General features: G+C 42.5%; 1 protein-coding gene across 2 annotated transcripts; it reads right to left on the bottom strand.

Moving 5' to 3' along the window:
* Positions 1 to 1683: 1683 nt before the first annotated feature.
* LOC147905972 (protein-lysine N-methyltransferase rrg1-like) lies at positions 1684 to 12163 on the bottom strand. Of its 2 annotated transcripts, XM_087375984.1 has the most exons (5): positions 11842 to 12163; positions 3159 to 3261; positions 2809 to 3014; positions 2113 to 2211; positions 1684 to 2003 (listed from the first exon to the last, which is right to left on the bottom strand). In XM_087375984.1, exons 1-5 carry the CDS (start codon positions 12139 to 12141, stop codon positions 1740 to 1742), a joined length of 972 nt encoding a protein of 323 aa, XP_087232110.1. In that variant the 5' UTR covers positions 12142 to 12163; the 3' UTR covers positions 1684 to 1739. The 2 variants fall into 2 exon arrangements, with proteins under 2 accessions (XP_087232110.1, XP_087232101.1); XM_087375975.1 differs by having other exon boundaries at positions 1685 to 2003; positions 2809 to 3261.
* Between the last annotated feature and the right edge of the window lie 337 nt (positions 12164 to 12500).

Here is a 12500-nt window from a genome sequence, read left to right as displayed (position 1 = left end):
CCCACCTGAGTACCCAAACATGGGACCAATCAAATGCACAGATTGCATACTGACCTAGGAACCATTCAAGAGAATGTTCCCTGAGCTTTGGGTGTGGGCCTAGTAGCATGCCAAGAGTAATGGTAATGCAAGATAAGACGACAAACAAATGAGCTCAGTATGGCTCAATTATGACCTTAGAGTACGTCAATAGATAGTCCAAGCTGTTAGGAACCCGTGGGTGCGATCAAAATTAAATTATGACAACTTTGAAATTTTAGGGTTTTTGGGAGTGACACGTGGCAGACTGCCACATGGAATCTAAGCTGGCAGGTCAGTCCACTTGTCCCACACATGTGGCAGCATGCATGGCAAGTGGCAGGGCATGCAAGCCAAGCGTCTAGCCCCAAATCTGGCAGATTTGGGGCAGATTGTGGACTGTCCTCTTTGGGACTGCAGCCCACCAAAAATCAGGGACAAGTGTCCACCTTCCACTCTAAGCCTAGGAGGGGGGGACTGAGCCTATAAAAGAAGGCCTCTCCCCTTCATTCCCTACATGAAAATTCGTCACTTTTCTTCTCCCTCCTTTTGGTTGATGCAGCAGAACCTCTCCAGCTCCTTGGGTGCAGCCAGCTTCTCCCCAGGCCATTCTCTCACCTCAGCAACACTGTCTACAACAGCACATTCTCTCTTTCCATTTCCAGCCCCTCCTCTCCAGAAATTTGCCCCCTCTCAGCTCTTCTGGAACAGCAGCAACATCCTCTCTCCTTCTCCTAGTCTGGAGCAGCCACAATCCCTTTCTCTCTCCTGCTGCAGTCTTTCACTCTCTATTGTAAAATTGTTCCAGCCCATTTCCCTTGCAAAAATCTGCCTTTCTGTGCACCTTTGGAACAGCAACAGCTCCTCTCTTACATCCCCTCCCTTGGGATCAACATTGACACACTCTCTCTACAGCTATCACTCCATAAAAGCTTTCTCTCTCTAGCCTACACGCTGTTTTTTCTAAGCTGTTTTCATTCCAGTCCCATTTCCACACTCTCCTCACCCAAGATAGCTTCAGAGGCATCAAGGACTTCATCTACAAAATGATCAAGTCACGAAGGGAGTCTGTATTGTCAAGTTTATCTCATTTACAACACTATTTCATGTTGTTTCTACTATCTTTCTAGAAACTAGTGCTTGCCTCTAATGTTGGATGTAAGTGGCGATTGTTGCAAACTTCTTCCTTGTGGATTGGGCAAGCCAAGAGTTGAAACCTGAGCTTGGAGTCCTCCTTTTTGTTGTCTACCTTGTACATATGCTCTTGAGTCTTGTATCTAGGTCCTAGGCTTTCACTAAGTTCATCAGTTTGGAAGGTGCATTGCACCTTGGTCTTGTATCTCCATTTTCAAGAATAAAGTGAGCCTGGCTAAGGGGGGGGGGCGTCTTGGCCCCTCAATCATATTGCAATTTCCAATGATGTCACTTTGTGTTTAAGCTGTATAAGTCTTTCTTAAGTTCAAGTATATGTGTTTGGCAACTCGCAATCATTTCATTCAAACGCCTCTGCAAAATCCGTTGTCTGAATTGATAGAAAGTACCGAGTAGTTTACATGTTGTATAAAGGTGAAATAAGAATACACAAGCGAGTGGATTGGCTATCTGACTGCAACAACCCCCGACCCCCCCCCCCCTGCCCCGCTCCACACACACACCCCCAAAAAGAGGAATTGGAACAGCCTATCCAAACCATTCTTTTTTAGCTCTGAGCTGCAGTTCACTTATAAAATCACCTTATGTGTGACACTTACGATAATTAAACCTCCCTCATATTGATCTATACCATGAAGGGTACCTCCTTCCTGCACTGCACCCATAGCAGCCATGCACTTGTTCCACTGATGCTCATTGCAGTGTTCCACTTGTGTGTCCATTCCTAGCTGATCCAACTCTCTCAAAAAGTCGTCCAACTCCTTAGGTTCTCGTACTGGTGCAGCAAAAAGCGCCTGACCATTTACACTTGATAGTCTTCGTTGAATTACCCCCTGGATATATGATACATAATTGCCAAGCAGATTAGGGGAAAAACTAATCCATGCAAACACGACCATAATTAGATATCTTGAAATGAGAATACATAATGATACAACTTACCGCCAAAGACTGCAGGGTGTAGTGGTTATAAATGAGATCACTTCCAATAACCAAATCGAATTTATCATTCATGTCCAACGCAGGATGGAATGTACCATTCTGTTGAAAAGAAATAACGGTGACTCTCAAAAGATTTCAAGAAATCACCACAGCATCATAAACATATATAGCATTCTTTTTCTGTTTACAAAGCAGTGAGTTATTTTGTGCAACTGAAGTAGCACAAAACAATCATGACAATGAAAACTGGCTTTGAGGTGTTAACTTTTTGGGTTCTACTTTTCTCAGCAAACGGTATATTCATAGAATATTAAGCTTAACAAAGATGGTAAGATAGACACTAGTTCAAAATGGTCACAGCAAAAAGTTAAACCCTATGAATCGACAAAGACTTTTTCAATGTCATCTCCAACATACAAGACTCTCCAGGAAAATTTACATTCTTGAAACACTGCAAGGCTGTCTAAGTGAAAGGGAAAACACAAACACTAAAATTGGTAGTTTCTATCACTTTGACATTTTATGCAGGTTTGTAAACAGATGGTAGCTTTGATGGTGCAACATGCTGCAGTTGGCAAATGAGGATGTACAGATCTTATGGAACACTTTAATACCCATCAAACAAGAAATTGTCTGAGTGGGAAATCAAATCAACAAGAAAAAGCTCTCAAGGCAAGCCAAGTTTTGTGACCTCGCCTCATTTAGTTCTTTCACAAACTTGCTTGGGAATTCAGAAGGATCATCCAACCAGTCTAGCCAGCGCACTCGAACCCTGCAAGGGTAAGCATCACAGGCACTCTCTTTTGCACCTCCTTCATATGTGTAATCATAACAGGATATTTTATTAATCAAACTAGGACTGCCAGCATTACATGGTGCCTTGAGACTTGTTGAGGAATTCTCTGCACAGAGATGAAAGGCATTGTAGCAGAGGTTCAAAATAATGTCAGGGTCACAATCAGACAAAATAACCTCGGCAGCTCCTAGCTTTGCAACCAGTAAGCCACAAAGGCCACAACCACTCCCAAGCTCCAGTATGCGTTTACCCCGAAAGCTTTCCTGCACTTCCACAAGCTTCCAAGACAAAAGCAAAGCAGTGCCCCAGACTTTCCAACCAAGTCCCCCTTTCACATAATCCATCTCCTTTACCTGTGAATATAATTTCAAAATTCCAGTTAGAATCTTATGAAAAAGAGATGGAGTAATTTGCAAGATCAACCAGTCCTCTTGCTTCTCTCTTAGTACTTTTGCCCCACCCTTAGCACTTGCTACCAGCACAAACTTTGTAGGTCCCAGAGCAAGCTCAACATATTTTGAAAATCAGGTTCACCAAATACATCGGAAGTTGGTTCTGACAATGCCAAACCAACATTATTCACGAGCAAACCAATGAATCTGTCCTGCCAACAACGTTGCTCAAGAAGCATTCCTTAGTTTCTTGTAAGCACCACCAACGCCTCATGAAACTGATGAAAAGGTTACACTTAACAAGCCAGTAAATGAATCTGACAAGTCACCCAACCAAGCATTTCCTTGTTTCTTGGATATTTTGAATCAGATATTCTTCAAACTGCTGCAAATGCCAGGATTTTTGTCACTCTTACTACTTGAAATTTCCCTTTTTTAGATAATGGGTCTTCAAGCGTCAATGCAAAGTCCAATGATGTGGACAATATGTTCAGAACGTGTCTCTTTGAATAACTTGTTAGAATAACAAAAATCAAGAGAATGTATAAAAATAATCAAACTTCAAAGTAAACTGAAAGTCTTAATACCAATGTGAAACAAGTAAGCATGAACATTGAAGCTTAATATCCAAAGCAAAGATTATAATCTCATGGTGACCATAGTCTGATGGACTCTAGAGGCTTCTGCATATTCAGAGCTTAGTAATATAAACCAAACCAAAAGACAAATGAAGATCAAAGACGAGAGAACCACACATGCTCGCGCATGCACAAGCACACGGGAGAAAAAGAATAAAAACAAATCCAGAAAAGAACGAAGCTTCCTTCTACTCTTTTTGTGTTATTTTAAAAGCTAGCTAACTTTATTATGAGCAGTTTTCAAAAAATATAAACCCCCACAATTAGTTTTTAGCTTTTTATAATTTTACACTTATTAATTGCAGCGATTCAAAGAACAAGCCAAAAGCTAAGCATTTAAGCATGTAAAAAATTCAAAGAAGTCACACACAAGTGCACATACACAGGAGAAAAGGAAACAAAAACAACGCGAGCAAAGAGAGGAGCTCTAATCTATCCTTTTTCTTATTATTTTAAAGGCTACTTTATGTTTCCTTCAGTATAGCCTTTAGCACCTTCAGTACGTCTATGTCATCCTCAGCCTGACGTCATTCATCTTCAGTGTCATTTGTCATCTTTTAGTATGACTTAATTATTTTACCGTCTTTGGTGAGGTCTTGATTACACCATCTTCAGTATGGTGATGGATCCATATTAGTCATATCTCGTGACAAGATGATGGGAGCTAGTGCATGGGGTGGACTTCACATTCGTGAAGTCACGAGTCGAATGACTATTCCTTGCCCAATCACCCTCCACCTGATATTATATTATCAACATGCCATATGAGAATGATGATGCTCCACACATCCCCTATGGTTTCCTAGCACCCACTGGGCCTTCAATACTCTTAGTTCATTCCTAGCACCTTCAGTTTGGCTCTGGGGGTAAGCCTCGGAGTATTAAGCAATGATGCTTAGCTCAATGAAGGCAGATCACGTCATATAAACCGAGAGGCATCTTCAGAATCTGAAAATCCTTGACACATAGCCTAGCCTAACTATCCGCATAAGAGTTACGAGAGGAATAACCGTCAGTACTGCTAGGTCTAGCACACAGTCACACATGTGCACCATTGTGTTAGCCACATCAAGAGCTAAAGGACGGGTTCAGTTTGGGAAAATTCGGAATTGTCTAGGCCAAGTTTTGATCAGAGTAAATCTAAATGTGCATTTGTGTTAGGCCCATTAATTAATTAGGGGTAGAGTGGTTTTGATTTCAAAAAATTAAAAAGTATTTATTTAGCACAACTTTTAAATTCGTTTTTAAGCTTTTTGCTGCTTTTTGAGACTTTTTTGAGCTTTTCAGCTTTTACTGCTTTTCACGCAAAATTAGCCTTTAGCTTTTTCTTGCTTTTTGCTCTCCAAGAAATCTTATAACAGCTGGAGGTGAAGGGCAGACTCAGCCATGACGAAGGCTAGCACTAAAGGAGAAGGCTCTTTTCTATGCAAATGGTGTCCATGGTCTAAAAGAGACTTACAAAGAGTTGCTCTTTTCTATGCAGATGGTGTCCATGTTCTAAAAGAGACTTACAATAGATCCAGATGTAATCAAGAAAGACCACAACAAACTTTCCCTGGTATGGACAAAATACATTGTTGATCAACTATTGGAAAATTGGTGGTGCATTACTGAGACCAAATGGAAGAACTGCAAACTCATAAATAATAGCTGAATCTTGTACAAAATGTAGTCTTCTAAACATCTTTCTCAAATTCCCTTATCAGATGATAGTGCACTCCCAAATCGATCTTCACGAAAAACTTATACCTAGATGAATCCAGGAACATTCCCAAACTCATCCTCTAAAAACACAACATAGTGCAGTTTCAATCTCACGAGAATCACTCATAAGATTGAAAACCATAAACTCCATCACACATAGCAGGGACTAGCTACTATGACATCCCCACTGACGTCATCAGCGCCCAACAGTGGGTGTAGCCCATAGTATAAAAGTATGCTCTCACACATACAAATCCACACACCCACACATACTTGAGCACCCATTTATACAAAGTCTTCGTACTGAGTTTCTGTCGGCACTCTGGAGGTGAAGGGCAAACTCAGCCATGACAAAGGCTAGCACTAAAGGAGAAGGCTAATCAAAAAGTAGTCCAAATCTCTTCATTCAAGCTACCGATTTCATTTTAGTCTCTCCCAAACGAGCATCTAAATCTAAATCTAGCTGATAGGGCAACGCACCATTTAAGATAGAAAGAAATATCGCAATACCAATAGACCGCAACTTGGACGAAAACTTCACAAGGTGAAATTTGCATGTCCGCTCATACTGTAGAAGCATATACCTAGATGAATCCAAGAACATCCCCGAACTCATCCTCTAAAAACACAACATAGTGCAGTTTCAATCTCACAAGAGTCACTCATAAGATTGAAAACCATAAACTCCATCACGCATAGCAAGGACTAGCTACTATGACATCCCCACTGACAAAAGTATGCTCTCACACATACAAATCCACACACCCACACATACTTGAGCATCCATTTATACAAAGTCTTCGTACTGAGTTTCTGTCGGCACTCTGGAGATGAAGGGCAAACTCAGCCATGACAAAGGCTAGCACTAGAGGAGAAGGCTAATAAAAAAGTAGTCCAAATCTCTTCATTCAAGCTACAACTGCTTGTGAAGTCTAAACGATTTCATTTTAGTCTCTTCCAAACGAGCATCTAAATCTAAATCTAGCTGATAGGGCAACACACCATTTAAGATAGATAGAAATATCGCAATACCAACAGGCCGCAACTTGGACAAAAACTTCACAAGGTGAAATTTGCATGTCCGCTAATGCGGCAGAAGCATATACCTAGATGAATCCAGGAACATTCCCAAAATCATCCTCTAAAAACACAACATAGTGCAGTTTCAATCTCACGAGAGTCACTCATAAGATTGAAAACCACGCATAGCAGGGACTAGCTACTATGACATCCCCACTGACGTCATCAACGCCCAACAGTGGGTGTAGACCATAGTATAAAAGTATGCTCTCACACATACAAATTCACAAACCCACACATACTTGAGCATCCATTTATACAAAGTCTTCGTATTGAGTTTCTGTCGGCACTCCGGAGGTGAAGGGCAAACTCAGCCATGACGAAGGCTAGCACTACAGAAGAGGGCTAATCAAAAAATAGTCCAAATCTCTTCATTCAAGCTACAACCGCTTGTGAAGTCTAAACTATTTCATTTTAGTCTCTCCCAAACAAGCATCTAAATCTAAATCTAGCTGATAGGGCAACGCACCATTTAAGATAGAAAGAAATATCGCAATACCAACAAGCCGCAACTTGGACAAAAACTTCACAAGGTGAAATTTGCATGTCCACTAATACGGCAGAAGCATATACCTAGATGAATCCATGAACATTCCCAAACTCATCCTCTAAAAACACAACATAGTACAGTTTCAATCTCACAAGAGTCACTCATAAGATTGAAAACCATAAACTCCATCACGCATAGCAGGGACTAGCTACTATGACATCCCCACTGATGTCATCAACGCCCAACAGTGGGTGTAGACCATAGTATAAAAGTATGCTCTCACACATACAAATCCGCAAACCCACACATACTTGAGCATCCATTTATACAAAGTCTTCGTACTGAGTTTCTGTCGGCACTCCGGAGGTGAAGGGCAAACTCAGCCATGACGAAGGCTAGCACTACAAGAGAGGGCTAATCAAAAAGTAGTCCAAATCTCTTCATTCAAGCTACAACCGCTTGTGAAGTCTAAACAATTTCATTTTAGTCTCTCCCAAACGAGCATCTAAATCTAAATCTAGCACATAGGGCAACGCACCATTTAAGATAGAAAGAAATATCGCAATACTAGCAAGCCGCAACTTGGACAAAAACTTTACAAGGTGAAATTTGCATGTCCACTAATACGACAAAAGCATATACCTAGATGAATCCAGGAACATTTCCAAACTCATCCTCTAAAAACACAACATAGTGCAGTTTCAAACTCACGAGAGCCACTCGCGAAATCCTTAGCTTCAAAAATCCCATCAATGAGATCATCCATTCAAGGTAACGAATTCTTGATGGCCAGTTTGTTTGGACCTTTATAGTCTAGGCATGGACACATAGACGTGTCTTTCTTCTTAACCAAAAGCACCCCAGCACCCCACAGTGACTTACTAGGTCACACTTGACCCAACCGGAAGTACTCTTGAAGTTGCCACACAACCTCAGTTGAATCCTCTACAGTTGCCTAAAAAACTAAGAAAAAAGACGATGATGCAGTGAAAAGGATAAACAATCTGCAGGAGAGTTGTGTGGAATCCATGGCTGGGTAGATTTGAAGGAAAAGCTCTTAATTGTTGTAACCATTACATAAGTGTCACAGCAGACTATTCACGAGCAGCTTGTTTGTTAAATGTTTAGCTCCTTATACAATACTACTGAGGAGTTTTTGCTGTCATCTACCCCTTCTGGCAAAATTGTGAGAGCGGTTGTCCAAGGCGACCAAGTGGACAAAGACAAGGAAGTGATTGAGCATAACAAATAAACGTGCTATGAAGGAGTCGCAGTCATGATAGGGGCTGCTGATCGTGGTAGGCATCGAGGAGCTCCCATGGCATGACTGGAAGGGAATTTGCTGGACTCTTGAAGAAGAATCGCTACTGTTCAAGGTGCTGATCGCACCTTATCTGCTTCTGGAATAAATCTTGCACTTTAAGAGTGATCGAGGAAGGGAGCTGGGACACAAAGGCCACTGGGACTAGCATCACTCTCTGGTTATGAATTCCTTGCAGACGATCAACTGATATGCATCCGGTGAGAAACTTTGGCCTTCTCTTCCAATTAAGAATCGTGCTTGATGGGATAATGGTTTGCCAAGATTCTTTTAATTGAAAATTTTTCCCCTTGGGATAGTTTTTGCCAAGGGCACAGGAATTTGCTACTTGAGCAGGAGTAGACATTGAGTCACCACGCTGCAAGCTGCTGTCGATCTGCACTGAGAAATAAAGACAATAAAAGCCAAACTTATTAGACCTTAGCAAAAAGAAAAGCCATGTCATAAAACCCTTTTTGTACATCCAATTGCCTTCTTATCCTTAGGCAATGGCACTACCTCCCATGTCTCATTTGCATTTAGTCACAAGTGCTGCCATCTCCTTATCCATGGCATCTTCCCATTTCAGGTTTTTCAAGTGCTTTCTCAAAACAAGTGAGCTCTACCTCTTGTACCACATATGCATAATGATGGGCTGTGTACCCATCATATCTCAACCTGTCAACAATAGAGTATCTACCCTAAGTAGACCTGCACACAACTGGCTCACTGTCAGATGTCTTCATGGTTGCTCTTGTCTTCCTCACACCGAGTGTTCTAACTGCTGGTATCCCAAACTCCTCATCAAGGCTCTATTCTGAGCCACTGAGCCACTATCTGCATTAACATAGCAATGACCTGCACATAAGTCAGGCATTACAAATTGCTGATCCACTTTCTCTTTTCCTTTTCTTGATACATGTGAAGTTTCAGCACTTGTAGCACCACCAAAAGATGTGTCAGTAAGTCTTACATTCTGCCTCAACCTGCCTTCTTATGTCCTATGTTATTTGGACATAATGTGGCTAGTGAATAGAGGTCTGACCTGGTCATGAGGTGATACACGTGGGATTATGGCTCATTTGTGAGCAGTTCCTGCATGGACCTCACCCTTGGGAGTGGGGCATCCCAAAGGTCCGAGCTAGTGGTTAGCCCTTGGTAGGCAGTCTAGGAACAGCTTGAGAACTGGGGGTTATTAGTATGGAGCGCGCATGCCAGGGTTGTACTGGTGTCTGCTCTTTATCTACTTTATCCCAACCTCTTTTGTTCCCAGGCAACGATCGATTATGTGAGACTGCGAGAACTGACCTTGGAGATCGAGATTGAGAGGTTTGAATTTGGAGAGAGGGATCAAGGGGCAAAGTTCAGGTATCAAAAGGGGATTAATTCAACTCCGAATTTGAATTCTAGAATCGAACAAATAACAAGAGAATCAATACTGCATTCTCCTTTCCAGATGAAGCTTTTGCTTTATTTGTCTCTGGGAAAAACTCAAACGATTCCGATTCAGAGCAAAAAAGGCCAAAAACTATGTAAAGTAAGGAAATGGTGAGGTAAGGAAAAGCGGTTGTTGAAGAAGATACCGTGATGGATTTACAGCAATTAGGTATGGAATTCCTTATTCAGAATTCGCAAGAGGCCATTTGGACTAGTATTGCTCTCTGATTGCAAGTTTGTTGCAGGCACAATCAACTGATATGCATCCAGCAAGAAGCTTTGGCCTTCTCTTCCAATCAAGAATTGTGGATAATCGTTTGCCAAGATTCTTTTACTTGAAAATTTTTTCGTTTGGGATAGTATTTTCCAAGGCCACAGAGCCAGGAGGATTTTGCTATCTAAGCAGGAGTAGATACTGAGTCACCGCACTGCTAACTGCTGTCATTTTGCACTGAGGAAAACAAAGGAAGACAACAAAAGCTACATCACATCAAAGTTACTAGACCTTAGAGAAAAAAAGCCATCTCATAAATCCTTTTTCACCCTCTTTCTTTCCTTGGCAAAAGCAATTCTCTACTTCATCCCAACCTCTTTTGTTCAAGACAAAGATTATATCGTGTGGGATTTTGGGAATTGACCTCAGAGATCGAGATCGAGAGGATTGACTTCAAAGAGAGGGATCAATGGGAAGTTCACATATAGAAAAGAATTCAAATTGTTTGGCCAACCCTGCCCCCATGGTGCTGACTCGTATGGATCGTCTTGCATTTATTTCATCATGTAAAGAGCTTTCTGCCTTCAACGAACCCTTCCTATACGTTATTACTTTACAAATCCAACCCTAGATATTGTACATAGGCATGGTCTCCATCTTGACTCCTTCACATCTACTCGTTTAAAAGCAATTTCTCTCCTTTTTATCACCATTGTATTACTTTTATCTAGCTTCCTGCATATTCAAGAATTTGCAAAACTTCTTCAAGGCATCTAAGAAAAAGAATCCAATCTTCCAGCTTGCCATTTTAAAGAGCAGGTGATAGGAGACAAGCTTGCTTTACACGGCTGTGGCTTCTTCCAGATTTAGATACAGCATCCCCTCGAGATGTAATTCAAACAGTTCATATAGACTGAACGTAGCTTCTTCTCACTCCATAAGGACTGTACTAATCCACAAGTTTCATCTTCACACACTGTCAACTAACGGTGATAAGAGCATTCATTCCCCATGTGTTTTGCTGCTGCCCCGATGTAATAGGGCACACACTACTTCCCCGTGAATATCGTTTTCCATGAGCTTCCCGTATAAGTATTTTATATCAATGCCCTGAATTTTTTGTGGAGCTAAGGACTAACTACCCAAAGAAATTTTCCACTAAACTACTAGCCATTATCGGCGGGGTCTTAGTTATTAGCACTGCCCTGCAGGCAGTGCACTTTTTCTTAAAAAGTGTCACTCCAGTTATTTTAGGCCACGTCTTACACTTTCTATTCTGAGTGGCACCTCTCTCTCTCCCAAATCAACTCGTCCCTCTCAGGACAGTGCTCACGAGTACTTGCACTCACTTGTTTCTATCAGAATAGCTTTAACGATTCGGAAAACCGTCAATAATTAATTTATCCAATGTATCAGTATATTTCCAATTTATACGTGTCATTTCGCCACCGGATCGTAAACCTTTCCATTCACCACGCCCTCTCTCGAGTCTTCATTTGAAATTTCTTCTCCAGGCGCAATAGGAAGGAAGTCGATGACGATCACGGGCAACAGTCGTAGCAGATTTCGGAGCGCAATGCAGTGAGGACACGAAAATCTGCCAGATCACCCCAGCCAAATATGGGGAGGCACCAGATGGCGGCCAAGCAACCAAACAGGGTACAATAAAGAAGCCTACTTGGACGCTGAGGGACGGCGAGAATGTGAAGGTGAGACTACAGGCCGGCGCGGAGCAGGCACCGCAGCAGTGAGCGATGCATTGGGCGAGGACATCGAGAGCGCTATCGGGGAGGTGTGGCTGGCGCAGGAAACGGAGGAGGACGGGGGAGGCCCGAGCACCAGAGGATTGAGCCATTGTCTGAAGCTGGCGATGGGCGAGGGAAGAGGAAGGGGAAGGGCAGAGGAGGAGGTCATGGCAGCATTTGAGGATGTGAGATTCGAGGTCGTCGTCGTCGTCCATAGCTGGCTCCTCCGCCATAGCTGCCTCCAACAGAAATCAAACTCTCTGCACAGATGGAGTACGGAAGCGCCATGGGGACGCCTTTCCCCGGAGGAATCCGTCAGGATTCCGGCGGCGACCGGCCGGTAGACCTAGGAGCCAAACCCGGTCGGATTCCGACCCGGAAGACCGACACATGGCCCTTCCCGCCGGAATTGGGGAGGGGTTGGGTGGTCGCCATGTGGCAAGTACGGCTACCAGTTTTTGGGAGTCGCATTCCACCCTTTTCAGAGGAGCACCAACCCTTGACCTTGATGGGCTTTTTGAGGCTCCATTCATACCCCACTCCAACCATCCCTTCCAAAACTTCATATTGCCAGCAAGTCCATTGTTCACAC

The sequence above is a fragment of the Dipteris shenzhenensis genome, chromosome 1 (assembly GCF_047967505.1).
Source record: "Dipteris shenzhenensis isolate YYH24624 ecotype China chromosome 1, Dip_SZ_1.0, whole genome shotgun sequence".
Lineage (NCBI taxonomy): Eukaryota > Viridiplantae > Streptophyta > Polypodiopsida > Gleicheniales > Dipteridaceae > Dipteris > Dipteris shenzhenensis.
Note: the sequence above shows the minus strand (reverse complement) of the source record. Positions and strands in the feature narration are given on the sequence as shown.

Coding starts and splice junctions, on each gene's coding strand:
- LOC147905972 (XM_087375975.1), bottom strand. CDS start 12,141: ATGGCGGAGGAGCCAGCTATGGACGACGACGACGACCTCGAATCTCAC. Junction 3,262..11,841: donor CGCCGTCCCTCAGCGTCCAA/GTAGGCTTCTTT, acceptor TTATATTCACAG/GTAAAGGAGATGGATTATGT. Junction 2,004..2,112: donor ACACCCTGCAGTCTTTGGCG/GTAAGTTGTATC, acceptor TCATATATCCAG/GGGGTAATTCAACGAAGACT.